This window comes from Triticum aestivum, chromosome 2B (genome assembly GCF_018294505.1).
Source record: "Triticum aestivum cultivar Chinese Spring chromosome 2B, IWGSC CS RefSeq v2.1, whole genome shotgun sequence".
NCBI classification, from domain to species: Eukaryota; Viridiplantae; Streptophyta; class Magnoliopsida; order Poales; family Poaceae; genus Triticum; species Triticum aestivum.
The window spans coordinates 691,108,770-691,132,346 of NC_057798.1; the positions used below are offsets into that span (position 1 = coordinate 691,108,770).

At 44.6% G+C, this 23,577-nt stretch overlaps 2 protein-coding genes across 9 annotated transcripts; both read left to right on the top strand.

Annotated features, from left to right (window-relative positions):
* Positions 1 to 329: 329 nt before the first annotated feature.
* LOC123046750 (disease resistance protein RGA2) lies at positions 330 to 10,171 on the top strand. 3 transcript variants are annotated; one of them, XM_044470176.1, is made up of 6 exons: positions 330 to 1,588; positions 1,843 to 4,438; positions 4,517 to 6,503; positions 6,585 to 6,853; positions 7,015 to 7,113; positions 9,482 to 10,171. In XM_044470176.1, exons 1-3 carry the CDS (start codon positions 1,108 to 1,110, stop codon positions 6,480 to 6,482), a joined length of 5,043 nt encoding a protein of 1,680 aa, XP_044326111.1. In that variant the 5' UTR covers positions 330 to 1,107; the 3' UTR covers positions 6,483 to 6,503; positions 6,585 to 6,853; positions 7,015 to 7,113; positions 9,482 to 10,171. The 3 variants fall into 3 exon arrangements, with proteins under 3 accessions (XP_044326111.1, XP_044326112.1, XP_044326110.1); XM_044470177.1 differs by lacking the exon at positions 7,015 to 7,113 and having other exon boundaries at positions 330 to 1,433; positions 1,535 to 1,588; XM_044470175.1 differs by lacking the exon at positions 7,015 to 7,113.
* A 3,238-nt stretch (positions 10,172 to 13,409) lies between these two features.
* On the top strand, positions 13,410 to 23,253 carry LOC123046751 (disease resistance protein RGA2). 6 transcript variants are annotated; one of them, XM_044470183.1, is made up of 9 exons: positions 13,410 to 13,802; positions 14,819 to 15,177; positions 15,440 to 17,984; positions 18,065 to 20,105; positions 20,187 to 20,434; positions 20,968 to 21,131; positions 21,556 to 21,667; positions 21,921 to 22,072; positions 22,494 to 23,253. In XM_044470183.1, the coding sequence occupies exons 1-4, from the start codon at positions 13,741 to 13,743 to the stop codon at positions 20,082 to 20,084; spliced, it is 4,986 nt and encodes a 1,661-aa protein (XP_044326118.1). In that variant the 5' UTR covers positions 13,410 to 13,740; the 3' UTR covers positions 20,085 to 20,105; positions 20,187 to 20,434; positions 20,968 to 21,131; positions 21,556 to 21,667; positions 21,921 to 22,072; positions 22,494 to 23,253. The 6 variants fall into 6 exon arrangements, with proteins under 6 accessions (XP_044326118.1, XP_044326116.1, XP_044326115.1 ...); XM_044470181.1 differs by having other exon boundaries at positions 21,556 to 21,599; XM_044470180.1 differs by having other exon boundaries at positions 21,556 to 22,072.
* Positions 23,254 to 23,577: the final 324 nt, after the last annotated feature.

The following is a 23,577-nucleotide window of genomic DNA, read 5'->3' on the forward strand; positions in this document are numbered from 1 at the left end:
TCCGTTAAAACTATTATGGGACGGAGGGAGTAGAGCTTTAAAATCGATCACGCGTAAGTTGGCAATACTACACCGGATATGCAACTACTCCCTTCGTTTCAAAATATTTGAACTTTTTAAAAAAATATTTGAACTTCTAGGTTTGTCCTAAGTCAAACTTCTTTTAAGTTTGACCGAATTTGTAGAAAAATATACAGGTATGTACAACGACAACACCAAATTAGCTTCATCCTAGTAGGATATATTTTCAAACCATGTATATTTTTTGGATTAACACAATGTACTTCAGGCGTGCTGCTCCGGCCAGAAACTCCAGCCCATGTTCAGTCACGACGGCCTCGGCCCTCGGCGCCGCTGCCTTCTCGCCCTCAGAGTCAGATGGATACTCCTCCCTTCGCGCGCTTCCCCGCCGTTCCACCCGCCCGCCATCGCGCCACTCATGCCGCAAGCGCGCGCGGTGAGCCCACCTACCCCGGCGTGCGGAAGAACGCGCGTCTCACCGCATCCCGCCCACGTTGGCGCCGCGCGGCCGTTCGGTGCGTCTGCGCCCTTGATGTGTTCGGGGAAATGCCACGCCGGAGAACCTGCGCCGGGTCTATGCAGGATCCACGCGCGGGTGCCCTTGCCGCAGGCATCAACGTCGGCACTCGGCAGTCTCCACCCGAGCATCTTCTCAAATGATTGACTGGCTCATCGCGCCCACGGGGCTCCCCTGGCCCTGACGACCCATGCTCATTTCAGCTCCGAGCTGGTCGACCCACAGGTAAGGTAAAAAATGCCGCTGGTGATTTGGCATCACATGTTGCCTCCCTGGCGAAATTCAACAACTGAATGTGTCGTCTGGTTAATTATTGTTTCCTACTACGTTGGGAATTTGGAAAAGTATCCTACACAGCATAGCACTTTGTACATTCCTTGGAATAGACGCCTCTGCTTTGTCTTAGATTGGAGGAATTTTTGTTTTCCCCTCCGACTACTGTGGGAGATTTTACATAGTTTCAGCGGCTCTACATATGCCAAAATGTGTCGATAGATACAAGGTTGTACATACGTATCAGAAATAATCAAGCATCTCAAGGAGGATCTAGTTTAAGCCTGGCGATATAAATGATGCTTTGTGATGTTTTGTCCTGTACTGCTTGTACCATTTATTCAATAAAGTATGCGTCGTACTATGTCTTAGGTGGTTTGGTGGTCCAATGCATATTCAAGCCTGATAGGTCCAATGCATATTCCTGCTTTTGCTCTTGCCGTTGTTGTGATGCCTTAGGTGTGCCGGGAGAGATGTCAGGGTTGCTTGGCACGGTTGTTGACGCAGCAATAGGATGGCTGGTGGAAAGCATCCTTGGGAGCTTCTTCACTGGACAGATGGAAGCATGGACTCATGAAATCGGGCTTGCTGAAGATGTGGAGAAGCTCAAATTTGAGATGAGGTACGTGGAGATGGTTCTTGCTGCTGCCAGGGGAAGGAGGATTGACAACATGCCTCTGGCACAGTCACTGGCTGATCTCAAAGAACTGCTTTATGACTCAGAGGACGTGATGGACGAGCTCGACTATTACCGACTCCAGCAACGGATCAAAAAAGGTGATTCACTCGCCTCTCTTCTTCCATTTTTATTGCTTTCAGTTTCTTTATATAGGCGTAATATGTAACCAAGAGCAGCTGAATATCGTAGTCACCACCCCTCAGATTATCTCTTGCTTATTTTTGATTTTTTTTAACGATTCAACTTTTTTTGAAACTTTTATTAATTATTAGTACTTGCACGATGATATTTGCTTTTACTTAAGTGGCTTTCGTTTGCTTGTCCCCAAATAACTGAGTGTTCTCTTATGCAGGGAAAGGCTGTACTGCTCCTACTGGTACTAATCCTGATGGAAGCTATGTGTCCTCATCCACTCTATCTTCTGTTGTTAAATTAGTACTCAGCGCCACAAGCCAAATAACTGATTGGATCTCACGCGGTAGAAAAAGGAAACGTGAAGAGGAAGGGCCAGCTCATTGCAACATACTGCCTTTTGTGATTAAAGATAACATTTCTAAGAGGATCAATGTAATAGTGAATCTTCTACACAGTAATGGCAATTCTGTGCAGGGGGCTCTTCAGCTTGAGATCTTGCGCCCCATGGCAGCATCAAGTAAGAGTCAGAATATTACCAGAAATGCTCACATGACAACTTCTCATTCAATTGAACATCAGGTGTACGGGAGGGATGCAGAAAGAGATGAGATAATAGATCTATTGATAAAGGGGGGATCTGGTGATCTGAATGTTTTACCAGTGGTTGGCATTGGTGGTATTGGGAAGACGACGCTTGCTAGATATGTATACCATGATGAAAGAATTACAAATCATTTCGATTTGAAAATGTGGATTTGTGTATCCACAAACTTCAGTGAAAGGAGACTGACAATTGAGATCTTAGAGCATGTCTGTAAAGATAGACAAGAGTACGAAAATGTAAGCAATTTCAATGTACTACAGGAGATCCTTTTGAAGTACATCAGAAAGAAAATATTTCTGCTCGTATTGGATGACATGTGGGAAGACAAGGACAAGATTGGATGGATTAAACTCTTGGCTCCATTAAAAGGTAATCAAGTAAGTGGTTGCATGATACTAGCAACAACTAGAATGAAATCAGTTGCAGAAATGATACAAACGATGGATGAAGTCAGAATGAGTGGCCTCAATGAAAAGGAATTTTGGCTGTTATTCAAGGCATGTGCATTTGGTAATGAGAACTATGAGGGTGATCCTTATTTGCAGTCTATTGGCAAACAGATTGCTAAAGCACTAAAGGGCTGCCCACTTGCTGCACAAAGTGTTGGTGCACTTTTGAACACAAGTGTTAGTCATAAGCATTGGAGGACAGTTCGGTTCAAATGGAGATCTCTTCAAGACGATGCCAATGATATTTTACCCGTCTTGAAGCTCAGTTATGATTATCTACCAGTCCACCTTCAACACTGTTTCTCATATTGCTCTTTATTTCCAGAGGACAAACAATTTGATGGGAAAGAATTGGTCCATGCTTGGATATCACAGAATTTTGTGCGGTGTGAAGACACTACCATGAAATTGGAGGAAACAGGGCAGCGATATTTGGATAGATTAGTTGATTTGTGCTTCTTCCAAAAGGTTGGCTCAAAGTATGTTATGCATGATCTAATGCATGAATTGGCAGGGAAAGTTTCATCAAATGAGTGTGCAACTGTACATGGATTGAAACATGAGGAAATTCGATCAAGTGTTCGCCATTTGTCAATCATAACTACTGCTTTTGATAAAGATAAACCTGGCAGTTTTCCTATTGAGAAGTTTGATCAAATACTTCAGAAGGTTGGACCTTCGCAAAAATTGAGGACTTTGATGTTGTTTGGGCGAAGCAGCATAAATTTATTAGGGTCCTTACATACTTTATGCAAAAAGGCAAAATGTTTGCGGATCCTAAGAATTTATGTGACAGAGGCTGACGTTAGCTCTATACAGAGTCTGTTAAATCCATACCATCTTCGTTATCTTGAATATATTCATGTTGACCTTACAGACAGATTGTTATATAGAGTCTACAACAACACTGTCACTGTGTTTCCTCAAGCATCGACAAGATTTTATCACCTTCAAGTATTGAATTTGGGTATTTCAGGCAATTTTGCTGTGCCTAATGATATTTATAATCTTGTTAATTTGCGCCATCTTATTTCTCATGAGAAAGTGCATCAGGCAATAGCTTGTGTTGGCAACATGACCTCTCTTCAGGAACTAAATTTCAAGGTTCAAAATGTCAGTAATTTTGAGATAAGAGAACTTCAGTCTCTGAATGAGCTTGTGCTACTTGAAATTTCTCAACTTGAAAACGTGAGGACTAAAGAAGAGGCCAGTGGGGCCAGGCTGTTAGACAAAGAGTATCTAGAAACTTTGTCCTTGTCATGGCAGGATAACAGCACGAATCTTCAACCAGACGTAGCAAAGGATGTGCTTGAAGGTCTTCAACCACATCAGGATCTCAAAACTCTAGAAATAACTGGATACGGTGGTGCTACCTCCCCAACCTGGCTTTCTAATACTTCCTTAGTTACCTTGCTGCAGATACTTCATCTAGAGAAGTGCAGGGAATGGCAAATGCTTCCAACTCCTGAAATGCTTCCTTTCCTTAGGAAGCTGACATTGATCAGAATGTTGAATTTAACGGAAATCTCAGTTTCTTCCTTGGAAGAGTTGATCTTGATTGATATGCCAAAACTGAAAAAATGTATCGGTTCTTATGGAATGGAATTGACATCCCGTCTAAGGGTTTTGATGATCAAGAACTGTCCTCAATTGAATGAGTGCACTCTTTTCCAGAGTTACTCTTCTTTCAACGCTGAGCAGAAATCATGGTTTCCATCTCTTAGGAAACTCTCCATCGGGCAGTGTCCTCATATATTAAAGTACTTTCCTTGTCGCAAATTTTTCCTGTTCAATACATTTGCAAATTGTTGGAACTTATTTTATAAATGATGTTGCAGCAACTGGCCAATCCTTCCACTAAGAGAAATGGAGGTGCTCAAGGAGTTGGAGTTGATGGACCTACATGTTGTCAGAGTGTCAGTTCCTTCTCTGGAGAAGTTGGTGTTGACTAAAATGACAAGCCTGGAATTTTGCAGCAGTCTAACGTCCCAAGGAGATCAAATGGGATTGCCGTCTAGTCTGCGTAGACTTACCATCCATGATTGCCCTTGTTTGATAGTGTCACACCCTCTTCTGCCTTCTGCTTTGATTTCCGAGTTATCCATCAGGGGATTTCAGGGACTTGCAAAAATGAGTATAGACCATAGATGGTTCACTATCGAAGATAATGAGTCGAGTGTGCTAGATGATAGTATCCTGGCATTCAGTAACCTTGGGGGCATAACATTGTTTCAAATAAGAAACTGTCCAAATCTGGTCTCTCTTTCAAGTGAAGCTTTCAGCCACCTCATCGCTTTACAGGTGTTAGTTATAGACGACTGCCCTAATCTGACTATGTCAAACATTATGCCAGAGGTTGTCCTCTCATCTCTCAAACGTGTCCACATTGACAGATGTGGCGTAACTGGGAGGTGGCTATCTCAACTTCTTTCACATTCACTGTCCCTTGAGGACTTAAAATTAAGGGACTGCCCGCATATAAAGTTTCTATCAATTAGTCAGCCTACAGAAACGGAAGGAACCAGCAGTTTGGCTTCAGCAGTGATGACCTCGGCCCAAGATGAGCATGAATTGAAACTTCCATATAATATCCTATGTTCTCTCAAGATGCTATGGATTCAGCAAAGCTTAGATCTGAAGTTCTTTGGGGGTAATAGAGATTCTACAAGATTCACCTCTCTTAGGGAGCTAGTCCTTGATGATTGCCCCAAGCTGGTCTCATCGTTGGTTGGTGAAACGAAAGATGATGGTACCATGGAAGTTGGATTACTCCCTCCATCACTTGAAGACCTTACTATCACTCCTCTCCCAAGAAACTTGCAGTCCTTCACTCCTCAAGGCCTTCTCCACCTCAAAAAGCTAAGTTTATCAGATAGCCCATGTTTGAAGTCTGTAGAGCTGCATTCTTGTACGGCTCTACAGGAGCTGCAAATCTGGCGTTGTGGTAAGCTGGCTGTACTGGAGGGCTTGCAGTTCCTGACCTCCATTCGAAGCTTGGATATCTGGTTGAATCCCGAGCTGTCTTGTGCATGGGAGCTCAAACTGCAGGAGCAAGAACAAGGTGGCAATCAAATTCAGCTGCTTCCTCCGTCACTTGATAAACTTGAGATTTGTGATCTCACAGATAGGGTCCAGTCCCGTCTCCTGACCTGCCTCCCCGCCATCACCAAATTAGCAATACGGTATAGCCCAAAATTGACGTCTCTACAGCTGGGATGCTGCACGGCACTGAAAGAGTTGGAAATTGGATACGCCAACTTGCTTGTTTCGATCGAGGGCCTCCAGTTCTGTAGAAACCTGACATCCTTGAAAGTATTTAATTCCTCTGGCCTAGCTTCCTGTTTGGAGCTTGTGTCGCATCAGCAAGGGGCCTCTGAGATCTGGTCTAGACTGGAAACTCTTCAGATGGATGACGCATCTGTCCTTTCCATGCCCTTATGCAAACAGCTCACATCTCTAACACACCTGGAGTTTCGTTCTCGGAGTGTTGAACAGAGAGAGAGCTTGGTGAACCTAACAGGGGAACAAGAGAGAGGGTTACAACTTCTAACCTCCCTCCAAGAACTTCGGTTTCAGGGTTTCCCGAATCTCTTGTCACTTCCTGAAAACCTTCACAGCCTTACCTCCCTTGAGAGGTTATCTATATATCATTGTCAGAGCATCACAAGGCTGCCAGACATGGGCCTCCCACCATCGCTCAGGCACCTTGAGTTATTTTATTGCAGTGAGGAGCTAGGCATGCACAGCAGAATTGTAACAACGGAGAAGCTAAAGGTCAGGATTGATCATCAGTATGCGAATTAATCACCAGTGTTTACTTCTAAGGTACACTTTCGAAGCATTTTGCCTAGAGAATCAGTTTACATGCTCACCCTCTTCTTGCTAAAGTAATTCATCTGTCTGCAGACTGCAGCCACCCGAGGTGTTGACATGTTGTACATATTTCTGCGCTCCTGTCACCATCATATTTTGTGCAAGTTTCATTCACCCATTTGGCTTTCCACAAGCTACTCTAGCTGCATGATGGATGGACCAAGGAAACCATGTTGAAAGTGGCAACTATTTTTGTTTATCAGGGTCATTATGACCTTTCGCTTATTCTTGTGCCTTCTAGTTGCTGGCTGGCTGTGAGCTATGCCATATCAACTGGCCGTGAGTGCAAGCCTTACCATGGGGTATGTTTACTTTTCTTTCTTACTTCTGTTTTTATCCTGATTAGCTTTTTCAGTGGCTCCATGATGTAGTACTCGGTGATATTATATCTTCTCAGTTACTTTCTGATTAACTGATGAAAAGGTGTTTTCTCCTATTTGATTACGCATCACATCTTGTCCAGTTCCGTTAGTTCACCCCGTCCTTATTCTGATCAGCACATATCAACCAATGCTGTTTTTTTTGCGGGGGATATCAATAAATGCTGTTAACTAGAAACATGGTAATGCACTGCTTTGCTCTCAGACAGTTTATTATTCTGTCACTTCCTCTGTTAATCATTGAATTGGCTGGTATTTTCTATTTGTACTTGACTGTTCAGCATATGAGATATTATTTCAAAAAATATAGGAGAAACATAAAAGTCACTAGTTACTACCATCTGTCTCATGATGCAGTTTCACTGTGAAAAAAAGGATGGCAGTGAGTACTAGGTTTGTTGCTGAAGTATACTTGTTATTTTGCTCTAGGTTTGTTATTTAGTGAAACCACACAGCAGATCATTGGAACCAACCTCACATAGTATGCTTGATGTTATCATGTTACATCATGGCATTTGGAATCTGTGGCCAACCAGTACTACACATTAATTTACTACTCCCTCCGTTCGAAATTACTTGTCACATAAATGGATGTATCTACAACGAAAATACATCTAGACACATTCATTTCTTGGACGAGTAATTCCGAACGGAGGGAGTAGTTGCCTGGCTCTACTATTTCGAGTACATTCGATTGATTATCATCACCTTTATTAACACGTGAGGCACCTTATCTTACATTCATTTATCTGCCTGCTTTTATATGGTGGACGTTTGTTTCAGCTTCGGCCAAGTTATATTGTAGTAAAAAAAAGAAAGTGAAGTTCAAAAGGAAGTTTTGAGAGGGCAAATGCGAATGAGAGAGGGGACAAGCCCCCTCCCCTCCCTCCCGCGACGCTCCCGCGAGTGCCGGGGGGGAAACCCTAGCGCCGCCTCCAGCTCCCCCCCTCCTCCTTCTCCTTCCCCTCGCCGCCGCCTCGACGTACTGGCGGGCAAAGCCTGGCCAGTGCTGGCGGCGGCGGTGCACTTTCCTTCCCCTGCTCGGCCCGGCGGGCGCGGGTCTCCTGGTCGGGCGGCGGCGCAACGTTGGCTCGGGGCGTGGCGGCGCGGCGGCAGCAGTCGGCGGCGGAGACGCGGGCTGTGGGCGGCGGCGTGAAGGGGCTGTAGCAGCGGTGGTGCGCGGTGGGCTCCGGCGGCGACGGACGGCCAGATCTGGGCCCAGGCGGCGCGGTCCGAGGGAGGCGTGGGCTGCGGGCGTCCGCTTCTTCCATGGCCGGGGCTGGTGGTGGTGGAGGCGCAACAGCGGTGGCTGGTGGGCGTGCTGGTCGGGATCCAGGCGTCCCGCCGGCTGGACAACGGCGGCAGCGCAGATGGGCTCCCCGGTGAGTTTTCTTGGTGGTCAGTGGCGGTCCTTGGGGGTCCTCCTCGCCGGTGGCCGGGTCTGCGACGGTGGCTTTGCGCTGTTCTGTGACGGCTGCTGAGATGGGGCAGCACGGGGGTGTGTCCGGTGGGGAGGTTGGCTGGAGGGATGGGCGGCGCCGACGTGCTCGGGTCACCCGTCACTGGCACAGGGGTGTGCCGGTCCGGATGCGTCCGTTCCCTCACCTCCCCCTTTCCCCAGCCTCGTGCAGGCTGTCGCAACTCCGGCGATGCTCAAGGCGGGTCGTCTGCCGCGGGACATCGGTCGGGGGTGTCCCTCTGGTACAAAGCTGCCCTCTTTGGATGGTCTTGGGGGTGCCTGGATGTTGGGCGGCGGCCCTTGTGGAGGGAGGCGTGGTGTTCGAGGGCGGAACCTGCGTCTCAGGTGCGGGCGGGTAGCCATGGCTTCGTGGGGGGCTTGGCTGCGGGTGGTGGGCGGAGCGGGGGTGTCGGAGGGGTGTGATCGCCGGGGTCCATCACTTGCCCAGTCATCGTACTGGCCGGCGGCGGCGGCGTCCACGGACGTCGTATCCTTCTTGAAGGCTCCGTCGCGGTGCTCCCACTCCTCCGTGTGGTTCCGGGTGAAAACTTGATCTTCGGATCACACGGTGGCGGCTATCCGTGGTCGTACCCTTCTGGGAGGCACCGTCCTGGAGTCCTTGCTCCGTCATTGTCCGTCTCACCCCTCCTCGGTGGCTCCAAGTAGTTCTTCTTCGTTTATATCTAGTTTGCTTGGTTGTCGTCCGAGTGGTGTGTTGGTGCCCGGCACCTTTGTATCTTGCCTTGGGTGTGTGCTGTGTATCGTGGTGGGTGTGTTTGTATCGGTTCGCTCGGATGCTTGTGATGATGTTTGCTTTATAATATAAAGCGGGGGGCAACCCTTTTTCGGTAAAGGAAGTTTGCTTGTAAAAATGAAAAGGAAAAACATGCCACTATAGCGAACAGTATAAAATTGGATGTTATGAATATGACATTACTCCAGGGCTCCTCTTAACATCTTCATCATCCTATAAGCAGAATGAATTAGAAGCTTATTTTGATTAATTATTTACGTTTTTTAGTGTGGACCCTGCAATGCACATCTGATCTAAGCAGGATGAATTTACTGATGAACAGTTTTGTTGGTTTCAGGTGTACGTTGGCACTTGGGCCATGTCCATGACAAACTGAAGAATGTACAGCAATTCCGTCGGTGATGATCTCCTACAAGCACTGGAGCCCAAAGTCAAGGCGCTCATCTCATGACCTCCTCTACTGCCTTCTTGCTTCTCAGCAGTGCATTCGGTGAGTTTGGGTGACACTCAACCCGTGTTATCGACCAAGGTTGGGTTGTCACTGAATTTGAAGTTGCTGGAGATGTTCTCGCCGAGCTCGGCGAAGAGGGTCTTCGCGCCGCTCATGTAGTTTGAGGCACCCGTGTTGAGATACTAGGCCTCGTAGAAACCATTGGCTAAGATGATAGGAAAAGAAGCCGCCCTGTTTGTATTCTACTGTATAACGAGGCAACAAACATTTCCAAAGCTGAAGTGCTACCATTTGTGCAACAAACATTTCCAAAGCTGAAGACCACACCCTAATTAAAGATGGAAAGTAGAAATACAGTCGAATCACGACGACACTCAGTAATAGTTGAATTTGTACTTTGCTATGCGACCTTCTGTGCCGACATTCCATTCTCAGCATTGCGTCTGATTGGGCATTGCTTGAGGGTATGGCTTGCAAGTCGCAAGTGCAGGTGATCTGCTCCCATAACCTGTGCCTTGTAGAGATAAAACTTCTATATGTGCTTTTTGGTATATTATCTCCATGCACACTTGGTCATCGACAGAGCTAAGTCTAACCACCGAATCTTCGAAAAGATTGTTGTTTGCAGAACATGATAAGATCAAGACAAGGACATCATTTTGTTGTTGTTGCGAAATAGTACAAGGAATCAACCTAACTAGTACTCACATTATCTTACCCTTCATTGTATCTAATAATGTGTCGTTGATAGTTGATACTATAAAACTCATATGATAGACCGTCACCTGAGACAATTCAACAAAACCGATTACATGATGTGAGAAAGTACAATTGTGGTTTTTCTTCTTGAAAGCCTACTATGGTAATTAAGTTACCGAAGATATTTTTTGTAATTTAAACCGACAAGGTTTTATGCCCTCAACCAAGAACCTCCACCCTCTTCCTAGGACCGAAAACCTACTTTTCCCCTTAGATGTCCTCATCGTCGTCCATCATTGGTGCCATATTGGTAGCCACATCGGTGTTGTGGCGGCTGGTGGTAGGAAAGCACCACCACCTCTTTAGCAAAACGACTTCATTGACGGCATTGAACGACACTTAGAGAAACATCACGCGGGAACACATCTACCCAAATGACCTAATTGGCGTTGTGTTGTTTGCGAGGCTAGGCAACATCTAAGACCTCTGCCAGGTCTGGCGACGGGTCAACGACCCCACAATGTTAGTGGTGGGAATGAAGGAAGTCATGAATGTATTTTGAGGTTATGGACTGAAGCATGGGTTATTACAGCATGGCTCAGCCAACAGTTGCATGGCCATTCTAGCGCTCCGCAATGTCACCTTTCCAAATCTAAAAATCAATCTTAGACAATGTTCAGAAAATTGATAGTCAACTATCCTAGATGGTTGCACGATGCAACCATCTAGGATATAACTTTAACAACACATGCATTATGTATGTGGAAGAGCCAAGGAAGGGGGACAACGAGAGCGTCGGTTGCCAATTTCCTAGAGTAATGTGTGGTACAAAACTGGGATAAGGTGTGCCTATATGGGTTCCGGAGTTGAACACAATCCTCATGTGATGATCATGAGGAAAATATTATCCCCAAGCTATTATCACTTATCTATTCATTTTAGAACTTGCCTATTCTATCTAACTATATATACAGAAGACGACGAAATCCATAGAGATGACCTGATATGGAAATGGATAGCCAAAGATTTTATCACACATACAAATCTGGAGAGTGGCTTATTTGAGGTTGGGCGTGGTTACTTTAGTGAGTTGGTAAATAGTGGCATGATCCAGCCTTGCATAGATTTTAAAGGTGTTGTGACACGTTTTTGTTTGCATGATATGGTGCTTGGCCTCATCTGTTCATTATCAAGTGAAGAAAACTTCGTTACAATATTGAATCATACTCAGGGTTATTGCATATCTTGACCAAGCAATATTCACAGACGATCTATTAGAATATAAGTGAAGATCATCAAAGAAAGTCACTTGCTTCCATGAGTAAATCACAAATGAGGTCCCTTACTACCTTTCCACCTGCTATTAATCAAATGTTTGCACTATCGAGCTTTGATGTTTTATGTGTATTGGATCTAAATGGATGCCATCTGGGAGAAAATAACAACCTAAACTGAAGAATGCTGGGGATTTATGTCACTTGAGGTACGTAGGTCTTGCCGGTACAAATATCCATCAACTCCAAACGGAAATAGGAAAGTTGCTATTTTTGTAGGAGTTGGATGTAAGATACAATTCTGACCTGAAAGAATTACCATCCACTGTTTGCAAGCTGAAAAGATTGATGTGTTACGTCTTGATGGTTATCACATGAGCCTTCTGAATGGGCCGGGGAATTTGATATCCTTGGAAGTGTTGAAGAAGGTCTGTGCCACACTAACCATTGTGAAAGAGTTGCGCAAGCTATCAATGCTAAGGGAGCTCAAAATTAAGTTCGAGCATAATGCAAAAGCCTAGAGTACGGGGAAGCTTTTATTGAATCTTTTCGTGGTCTGAAGTTACCAAAGTGTAATTATTCGTGGGTGTTTTCTATCCATGGATCTCTTGGGGAAAAGCTGGTTGCCACCACAACGACTTCGTACATTTGAGCTCATCAGGTGCAGAGAATTCTCTCGGGTACCTGAGTGGATAAAGAGGGGCCCGTTGCATCTCTTAGACAACTGGCCATCAGTTAGACCTATCCGACTTGGCCATCGGTTTCGTGAAACTGGGAGAGGAGGATCTATCCGATCCAACATCCTGAATTTTAATTCTGCGATCCAACTCCCAAAACAAGCTGAAGCGGTGATGAAGGGTCAACACAAAACATTCCGCATTAAGGGTTCTTTGTAATTTTTGAAAAGTTTCACATGGTACTCACCTGCATTGTTGAGTGTGTGTGTTTTCACATTGTCCTGGGGAGGCTAATAGGGCAGTCCATATGTTAGCTCAATTTAGTACGGGGAACCAAATGTGACAGGAATCCTCAGATTTTATTCGTGTTGCTCTAGCAGACGATGTAACTTTTATTTCAGATCAATAAGAACCACACAATGGCTTTCGTAAAAAAAAGTGTATAACAAGAATGCAAGTGACTAAGAGGTGTGCATAAGAAACAAATTCAACTCCTACAACATGATGACTTGTTATTCAGTTCTGATCGAGTGGTTCAAAATCGATCACGCGTAGCTTGGCAATACCACAAGCTGAGGGAAGGAAGGAAGTGAAGGTCGGGAATGATGCACGCTGGGTAGCGCCACCTGGGGATATGGTTAAGGTCAATGTGGATGGAGCCTACACACTGGGTGGAGATCATGCAGGGTGGGGCGTTGCTGTTCGCAATAGTCAGGGGCACCTACTGCATGCTGGCGCGGGGCGAGACAACACCATTTCTGATGCCTTTGGGGCTGAACTAAATTCAATGGAGTATGCTGTAGCCACTGCAGCTGATCTTGGTATGCTGCGTGTAATGTTTGAAACAGACTCCCAACTGTTGGTGGAAGCCCTTGATTCTGCTCGAGCTGACTCGTCGCCGTATGCACCCATCATCAAGGAGCTGAAACTTCAAATGAAGATGTGGTTCTCACGAAGTAAAGTCAAAGTGTGTCGCCAAGAAGCTAACTCTGTAGCTCATGACTAGCAAAAAATGGATATGGGTGTTTAAATTCTGATAGTATGTACTGGGAGTCTGATGTACCGCCCATTGTAGCCGGTTGTGTTATGGGTGACTTACCCAAGCACACGTAAGCAATAAAGCTATGCTTTACATCAAAAAAAAAAAATTCGGAGCCACGTCCATGTTCAGTCACGCCGGTCGCGGCACCCCTGCCTTCTCACCCTCAAAGGGATACTCCTGCCTTTCGCGCGCTTCCGCGCCGCTCCACCCACCCCGTCCGCCGTAGCGCCACTCATGGCGCAAGCGCGCGGTGAGCCCATCTATCGCGGCGCGCAGAAGAGCGGCCGCCTCTGCGTGCGTCACGCGCCTGGCAAAGCCACGCGGCCGTCCAGTGCGCGTTTGCGCCCTTGACGTGTTCGAGGGAATGCCTGGCCGGCGAATCTGGCCAGGGTGCGCGCGGGCGGCCCTCGCGCAGGCAGCAACGCCTCTCTCGTTTCGTCGAGTGCTGGACTGATGTTATGGGCCCTGGCGCCTCACGCTCGGCTCAGCTCAAGTCCGAGCCGGTCGGCAAACAGGTAAAAACTCTGGTGATTTTGTATCACATCTTGCTTCCCTCCCTGGCCAGATTACCCTTTGTCTACGGACCAAGTGAATGTGTTGTCTGGTTACGGTCCTGCTACCTTTGGAATTTTCAAATACATATCCTGAGAATACATAGTGTAACCTACTCTATATGCCAAAATTTGCCGCTAGCAACAAGGTTGTTTGTACATACCTAACGGAGACCAAAGCATCTCAATTATGATCAGTGCCAACACATGCCCCTTCGTGATGTTTTGTCCCGCACTGCTTGTACCATTTCTTCGGTATGCGTCCAAAGATTCCAGGCTGCTATAGGCCCAATACCTATTCTTATTTCTGTTCTCTGGGCTCAGTTACCAGGAAAGTGCTCCGTAGTTGGTATCTTACATCATGAGATAGTATTTGTATACAAGGCTGACAGCTATGTTATGTTTCATTAGTAAAGAGGTTCGTCCAGCCAAATACACCTTTAATTAGTGCAACTACAGGGCCAAGACTTGACTCACAGCTACCGCTGTGCAGGCCCTGCTTCGAGCTGACATGAGGGGCATGTGCGTCAATTAAAGGGATTCCAGCGTTAGTTGGAAAGTTCGCTGTTTTTGGTGCATAGTTTCACTCATACCTTATTTGCGGCCTGCCATGTTTTTTGGTGAAGTTAGCTCTAGGCTCATTTTCCACGAAAGTGCTCTGTAGCTGGCAGCAATGTTCTGTTTCATTAGTAAAGACTAAAGAGGAGTGTATTGCACAGTCATACAAGTATACAACCAAATACACCGTTAGTTAATGCAACTGTGGTGCCAAGACTTGACACATGTGCTTCCTTAGTTCCATATCTATGGAGACAATATCATCCTAGTTGTTACTCTGTAAAGCTAGCTGGTTTTGGTGCATAGTTTGACTCACTCATTTGCTGCCGGCCTTGCTTTCTGTCTTCCCAGTTCCTTCCTTTTGACGCATTATTGCCCTTCATTCCTCTGAGTCCATCTGTTTGGTTTCTCCTCTGTGCAAGACCTGCTTTTGCTCTTGCCTTTACTGAGCTACCTTACGTGTGCCGGCCGGGGGAGATGTCGGGGTTGCTTGGCACAGTTGTTGATGCAGCAATAGGATGGCTGGTGCAAAGCATCTTTGACAGCTTCTTTACTGGACGTATGGAAGCCTGGACTCATGAAATCGGGCTTGCTGAAGATGTGGAGAAGCTCAAACTTCAGATGAGGTACGTGCAGATGGTTCTTGCTGCTGCCGAGGGAAGGAGGATTGAAAATATGCATCTGGCCCAGTCACTGGATGATCTCAGAGGGCTGCTTTATGACTCAGAGGATGTGATGGACGAGCTCGACTACTACCGACTCGAGCAACAGATCACTGAAGGTGCTTCGTTTGTCTCTACTATTCCATTTTTGTTACTTTCAGTTTCTTTTATAACGGTGTAATATGTAACCAAGAGCAGCTAAATATCGTAGGCACCACCCCTCAGATTATCTTTTGCTTAATTGTGATTTTTTTGAATGATTCAGCTTTGTTAAAATTTTGTACTTTTTATTAATTATTAGTACTTACACGATAATATTTGCTTTTGCTGAAGTGGCTTTCGTTTGCTTGTCCCCAAATAACGGAGAGTTTTCTTATGCAGGGAAAGTTTGTAGTGCTTCTACTGGTACTAAGCCGGAGGGAAATTATGTGTTCTCATCCACTCTATCTTCTGTTGTTAAATTAGTACACAACGCCACAAGCCAAATAACTGATTGGATCTCACCCGGCAGAAAAAGGAAACGTGAAGAGGAGGAGCCAGCTCATTGTAACACGCTGCCTTTTGAGATAAAAGATAGCATTTCTAAGAGGATCAGAGTTATAGTGAATCTTCTACACAGTAATGGCAATTCTGTGCAGGGGGTTCTTCAGCTTGAGATCTTGCGCCCCATTGCAACATCAAGCAAGAGTCAGAATATTGCCAGGAATGCTCGCATGACAACTTCTTTTCCAATTGAACCTAGGGTGTACGGGAGGGATGCAGAGAGAGACAATATAATAGACCTGCTGAGAAATGGGAAATCTAGTGATCTGAATGTTTTGCCAGTGGTTGGCATTGGTGGAATTGGGAAGACGACGCTTGCTAGATATGTATACCATGATAAAAGAATTAAAGGCCTTTTTGATTTGCAAATGTGGGTCTGTGTATCCACTAGCTTTGATGTAGCGGGGCTAACACTTGAGATCCTAGAGCATGTATGTGAAGACAGACCGTATGAGAAAAAAAGCAGCTTGAATAAATTACAGGAGATCCTTTCAGAGAATATTAGAAACAAAAGATTTCTGCTTGTATTGGACGATATGTGGGAAGACAAGGACAGGAGTGGATGGATTAAACTCTTGGCTCCATTGAAAAGTAACCAAGCAAATGGTTGCATGGTACTAGCAACAACTAGAACAAAATCAGTGGCAAAAATGATAGGAACTATGGATGAAATCACATTGACTGGTCTAGATGAAAAGGAGTTTTGGCTGTTCTTCAAGGCATGTGCATTTCGCAATGACAATCGTGAGCACCATCCTAGTTTTCAATCTATTGGGAAACAGATTGCAAAAGCACTAAAAGGCTGCCCACTAGCTGCACGTAGTGTTGGTGCACTTCTGAGTACAGATGTTAGCTATCAGCATTGGACAGCAGTTCAGGACAAATGGAAATCTCTTCAAGAATACGATGATGATATTTTACCCATCTTGAAGCTCAGTTATGAGTATCTACCAGTCCACCTTCAGCGCTGTTTCTCATATTGCTCTTTGTTTCCAGAGGACTACCAATTTAATGGGAAAGAATTGGTCCATGCTTGGATATCGCAAAATTTTGTGCAGCGCAAAGATCCTACCATAAGATTGGAAGAAACAGGGCACGCATATTTGGAAAGATTAGTGGATTTGGGCTTCTTCCAAAAGGATGGCTCACACTATATTATGCATGACCTAATGCACGTACTCGCTGGGACGGTTTCAGCAAATGAGTGTGCTACTATTGATGGATTGAAATCTGAATCAATTCAAGCAACTGTTCGGCATTTGTCTATCATAACTACTGATTTTGAGGAAGATGAACATGGCAACAATTCTAGTGAGAAGCTTGACAAAATACTTCAGAAGGTTAGTTCTTGGCACAAATTGAGGACCTTGATGTTGTTTGGGCAAAGCAGCATACATTTATTAGGGTCCTTGAGTACTTTATGCGAGAGGGCTAAATGTTTAAGGTTCCTAAGTGTGTCAGGTGCTGACATCGGCTCTACAAACAGCTTGTTAAATCTGTTCCATCTTCGTTATATAATGGCATACAGAGTCAACAACCCTGCGTTTCGTCAAGCTTTGACAAGTTGTTATCACCTTCAAGTACTGGATGTGGGCATTTCAGGCAATCTTGATGTACCTGCTGATATGAATAATCTTGTTAATCTACGCCATCTTATTGCTCATGAGAAAGTGCACCATGCAATAGACTCTGTCGGCAACATGACCTCTCTCCAGGAGTTAAAATTCAAGGTTCAAAATGTTGGCAGTTTTCAGATAGGACAACTTCAGTCCATGAATAAGCTTGTATTTCTTGCAATTTCTCAACTTGAAAATGCGAAGACTAAAGAAGAGGCGAGGGGGGCCAGGCTGATAGACAAAGGGTATCTAGACAAATTATCGTTATCATGGGAGAATAGTAGCATGAATCTTCAACCTGAGGCTGCAAAAGATGTGCTTGATGGTCTTCAACCACATCAGAACCTCAAACATCTAGAAATAACTGGATATGGTGGTGTTACCTCCCCAACCTGGCTTTCCAGTACTTTCTCAGTTACCTCACTGCAGATACTTCATCTAGAGAATTGCAGAGAATGGAAAATTCTTCGGTCTATTCAAATGCCTTCCCTTAGGAAGCTAACATTGATCGGGATGTTGAATATAATGGAAATCTCAGTTCCTTCTTTGGAAGAGTTGATCTTGATCGATATGCCAAAATTGGAAAAATGTATCGGTTCTTATGGAATGGAATTGACCTCCCATCTAAGGGTTTTGATGATCAAGAACTGCCCTCAACTGAATGAGTTCACTCTTTTCAGGAGTTACTCTTCTTTCGAAGCTGAGCAGAAGTCATGGTTTCCGTCTCTCAGTAAACTCTCCATCGGGCAGTGTCCTCATATAATGAAGTAATTTTTTTCTCTCTAATTTTTCTTGTTTAAGACATTTGCAAATTCTTGCACACTTACATTGATAAATGATGTTGCAGCAACTGGGAAATCCTTCCACTAAGAGAAATGGAGGCGCTAAAGGAGTTGGAGTTGATGGACCTGCATGTTGTCAGAGTGTCAGTTCCTTCTCTGGAGAAGTTGGTGTTGGCTAAAATGCCAAGCCTGGAATTTTGCAGCAGTCTAACTTCTCCACCTCTGCAATTTTTACCTTCACAAGGAGATCCAAAGGAGTGGACATCTGACCTCCGTAGACTCACCATCCACAAGTGCCCTCGTTTGATTGTGCTTCATCCTCTTCCGCCTTCTGCTCTAATTTCTGAGTTGTCCATCAGGGAGGTTTCTACACTTCCAACAATGAGGATCAACTGGAGACGTTTCACTATCGAATCTAATCAGTTGTGTGTTCTAGATGATAGTATCTTGGCATTTGATAATCTTAGGGGCATAGCATCATTGGAAATTAAAAATTGTCAAAATCTGGTCTCTCTTTCAAGGGAATTCAACCAGCTATTCGCTTTAGAGTATTTAAGTATACACGACTGCCCTATTTTTACCAAGTCAAACATCATGTCAGAGATTGACCAGGAAAACAGCACATCTGCATGCAGCCTTGTCCTCCCATCTCTCAAATCTGTCAACATTAAAACATGTGGAGTAACAGGGAGGTGGCTCACACAAATGGTTTCACATTCGCAGTCCCTTGAGAACTTGCAATTAAGGGACTGTCCACAGATAAAGTTTCTATCAATCGGTCAACCTAGAGAAACGGAAGGAACCAGCAGTTTGGCTTCTGCAGTGATGACTTCAGCCCAAGATGAACAGGAACTAAAACTGCCATATGATCTCGTATGTTCTCTCAAGAAATTATGGATTCAGGAAAGCTGGGATCTGGAGTTCTGTGGGGGTAAGAGGGACTTCGCAGGATTCACCTCTCTTACGGAGCTAGTCCTTCAAGGTTGCCCCAAGCTGGTCTCATTGTTGGTGGGTGAAACAAAAGATGATGGTGCCATGGAAGTTGGGTTACTCCCACCATCACTTGAAGACCTTACTATCACTTCTCTCCCAGAAAACTTGCATTCCTTCGCTCCTCAAGGCCTTCTCCACCTCAAAAAGTTAAGTCTACGTGATGGCCCATGTTTGAGGTCTGTACAGCTGCATTCCTGTACGGCCCTAAAGCAGCTGGAAATCACGGGGTGTGTCGGGCTGGCTGTACTGGAGGGCTTGCAGTTTCTCAGCTCCCTTCAAAGCTTGGCGATGGAGATGAATCCCGAGCTGTCTTGTGCATGGGTTCTCAAACTGCAGGAGCAAGAACAGTGTGGCAATCAAATTCAGTTGCTTCCTCCCTCACTTGAAGAACTTTATATCTGGAATCTCACAGATAGGGTCCAGTCCCATCTTCTGTCCTGCCTTTCTGCCATGGCCAGTTTAGCAATACAGAGAAGTCCAGAATTGACGTCTCTACAGCTGGGATGCTGCACGGCAGTGAAAGAGTTGGAAATTGGAGACTGCGATTCGCTTTTGTCGATCGAGGGCCTCCAGTTCTGTGTAAACCTGACATCCTTGAAAGTATTTAACTCCCCTGGCCTAGTTTCCTTGTTGGAGCTTGTGTCACAGCAGCAAGGGGCCTCTGAGATCTGGTCTGGACTGGAAACTCTTGAGATTGATGACGCATCTGTCCTTTCCATGCCCTTCTGCAAACAGCTCACATCTCTAACGCACCTAGAGTTCAGTTCTCGGGGTGGTAAACTGGGAGAGAGCTTGGTGAGCCTTACAGGGGAGCAAGAGAGAGCATTACAGCTTCTAACCTCCCTCCAAAAACTTCAATTCTCGTGGTACATAAATCTCTTGTCACTTCCTGCAAACCTTCATAGCCTAGCCTCCCTTGAGAGGTTATCTATCTATCGTTGCCAGCGCATCACAAGGCTGCCAGACATGGGCCTCCCAACTTCTCTCAGATCTCTTGAGTTATCCAATTGCAGTGAGGAGTTAGGTATGCACTGCAGAATTGTAGCAACGGAGAAGCTAAGGGTCATGATTGATCGTCAGTATGTGAATTAATCACAAGTGTTTACTTCTGAGGTACACCTTGGAGCATTTTGCCTACAGAATTTGTTTACATGCTCACCCTCTTCTTGCTAAAAGCCATTCATCTCTCTGCAGACTGCAGCCACCTGAGATGTTGCACATATTTCTGCACTTGCTGTCACCAGCATATTTGTGCAAGTGCCATATACCCATTTGGCTTTCCACGAGCTACCCCAGCTGCATGGTGGATGGATGCAGGAAACCATAGGTTGAAAGTGGCAAGTCCTTTATGTTTATCAGAGGCATTATGACCTTCAGCTCATTCTTGTCACTCTTCTAGTTGGTGGCTGACCGTGAGCTATGCTATAGCAAGCCTTACCACGGTATGTTCTTCCTTTTGTCTATTTTTAATTTTTATCCTGATGAGCTTTGTCAATGGCTCATTGCTGCAGTTGTTATTGATATTATTCCTTGATTACTTTCTGATTGAGTGATGAAAATATTCAAATCTGTTTTCTGCTATGTAACTATGCATCCCATCTTGTCCAGCACTGTTAATTATTGCCTGTGCCGTTTCTGATTAGTATCAATGCTGTTAATTACTGCATGGTTGGATAAAAAAATGCTGTTAACTGAAACATTGTAAAGCACTAATGTTCTATTCCACCCTTTCCTCTGTTAAGCATTAGATTGGCTTGTATTCCCTCCGTCCCATAATGTAAGATGATTTTTGACACAGGAGTATTATATATCTATTTTTAATCGACTGTTCAGCATGAGATATGATTTTAGAATGTAGGAGAAACATAAATTTACTAGTTACCACTACCATCTGTCTCATGATGTAGTTTCACTGTGAGGAAGGGATGGCGGTTAGTACTAGGTTTGTTGCTGAAGTATTGTTGTTTTGCTCTAGGTTCATTATTCAGTAAGGATCGCTGGAATGAACCTCACATAGGTGATAGGATGCTTATTGTCATCATGTTACATCACGGTGTCTGGAATCTGTGGTCAACCAGGACTACCTGATGAGTGATGACTACACATTAGTTTGATGGTTGCCTGGCTCTAGCGTTTCTGGTACATTCTGTTTATGGTTGATTATCATCACTCTCGTTAAATGCGAAGCACATTTTTTTGGAATTCCCGTTTTCTGATTCATCTACTGTACCTTACATTCATGTATTTGGCTGCTTTTATATGGTGGGCATTTGTTTCAGCTTTTGTCCAATTTATATTATAGTGACAAAAGAAGTGAAGTTCAAAAAAAAGTTTGCTGGTAAAAGTGAAAATAAAAAACTTTCCACAGTACCAAGCTGTATAAAATTGTGTGTTATGAATCTGACATCACCCCAGGACTCATGTTAGCATCTTCATCATCCTATAATCAGAATGAATTAGGAGTTTATTTGATTAATTTCCTTACTTTGTTTGTCTGGAGCCTGTAGCGCTCATCTAATCTAAGTAGGATGGATTTACTGATGCGTAACTTTGATGGCGTCAGGTGTGGACTGGAAGGTGGGCAATGCCCATGAAAAACTGAAGGAGGTACAGCAATCAGTTGGTGACGATCTCGTACATAGTTAGTTTAGATGCTCACTCTCTTCTTGCTAAATGTAATTCATCTCTCTGCAAACTGTAGCCACGTGAGATGTTATACATATTTCTGGGCTCCCTGTTGCCAGTACATTTGTTCAGCATGACAGTTAGTTTAGTTGACTGTTCAGCATAACATATGATTTCAAAATGTTAGGAGAAACATAAATCTATTAGTTACTGCACCATCTGTCTCATGATGCAGTTTCACTGTGAAAAGAGGATGGCAGTTAGCACTAGGTTTGTTGCTGAACCATTGCTATTTTGCTCTAGGTTTGTTATTCAGTATAAACCCCCGGCAGCAGATCGCTGGAACCAACCTCACATAGATGCTTAATGTTATCATGCTGCATCACTGCATTTGGAATCTGTGGTCAACCAGAACTGCCCATTGATTTGCTGGTTGCTTGGCTCTACCATTTCAGGTATGTTCTGTTTGTTGTTTGATTATCATCAACTTCATTAAACACGTGAGGCATCTTTTCTGATTCATCTGCCGTACCTTATCTTACAATTAATCATGTATTTGCTTGCTTTTACATTGTGGACATTTGTTTCAGCTTTCGGCCAAGTTATATTGCACAGTAGAAAAAATAAAGTGAAGTTGCAAAAGAAGTTTGCTTGTAGAAATGAAAAAAAAACTATGTCACTGCAGCGACAGTATAAAATTACATGCTATGAATCTGGCATTTCTCTAGGGCTCCCGTTAATATCTTCATCATCTTATAAGCAGAGCGAATTAGGAGCTTATTTGAATAATAATTTACCTTGTTATTCTGGAGCCTGCAACGCGCATCTATCCTAAGTAAGATGAATTTCACTGATGAATAACTTTGATGGTGTCAGGTGTGGATTGGCAGTTGGCCATGTCCACGAAAAACCAAGGAAGGTACAGCAATTCAGTTGGTGACGATCTCCATCTCATACGGAATATGGACATCTATATATGAAGTTATGAACCTGCCGGGAACTAAACGAGTCTCAGACAACCAACACAGCAACTCGTTTGGCTTCCTCAATCGTCTGCTCAGCTCATGACCTCCTCTACTGCCTTTTCTGGCTTCTCAGCAGCGCAGTGGGCGACACTCGACCCACGCTGTCGAACGAGTCGATAGGGGTGGATGTCCACGGTGGGGTCGTCACTGAATTTGATGTTGCTGGAGATGTTCTTGTCGAGCTCGAGGCACCTGTGTTGAGATACACTAGGCCTTGTAGAAAGCTTTGGATAAGAAGATGGGAAAAGAAGCCACCCTGTTTCTATAATGAGGCAACAAATATTTTGAAAGCTAAAATGCTACCATTTGTGGAACAGAGGGAGACCACGCCCTAATTAAAGATGGAAAGTAGAAATACAGTCGAATCACGACAACACTCAGTAATAGTTGAATTTGTACTTTGCTATGCGACCTTCTGTGCCGAGATTCCATTCTCAGCATTGCATCTGATTGGGCATTGCTGGAGGGTATGGCTAGCAAGTACTGTAGCAACTAGCAAGTGCAGGTGATCTGCTCCCATAACTTGTGCCTTAGATAGAACTTCTATGTATATTTTTGGTAGATTATCTCCATGCACACTTGGTCATGGACAGAGCTAAGTCTAAGAGCAACTCTAGCAGACCCCGCATCCCGCTGGCATGCAAAACGCGTTTGCAGTTTGCGGAAAACGGCTTTTGCGGGCCGGCAAGGACGGCTGCAGATGTAGACCCCCCAAACGGCCTGTATAAAAGTATATTCGCCGAATATGCTTTTATACGGGTCGGCTTGCGATGTCTGTTCTTGCACCGCTGCTTTCCGCATCTCATCAGCCCACAAAATATATCAAATCCAGCATAATACAACAAACGGAAGCAAACTAAATAATTATTCAAATTCAACACAATACAACAATCATCCACATTACAAATAATTATTCAAATCTTAAATAATGCAAT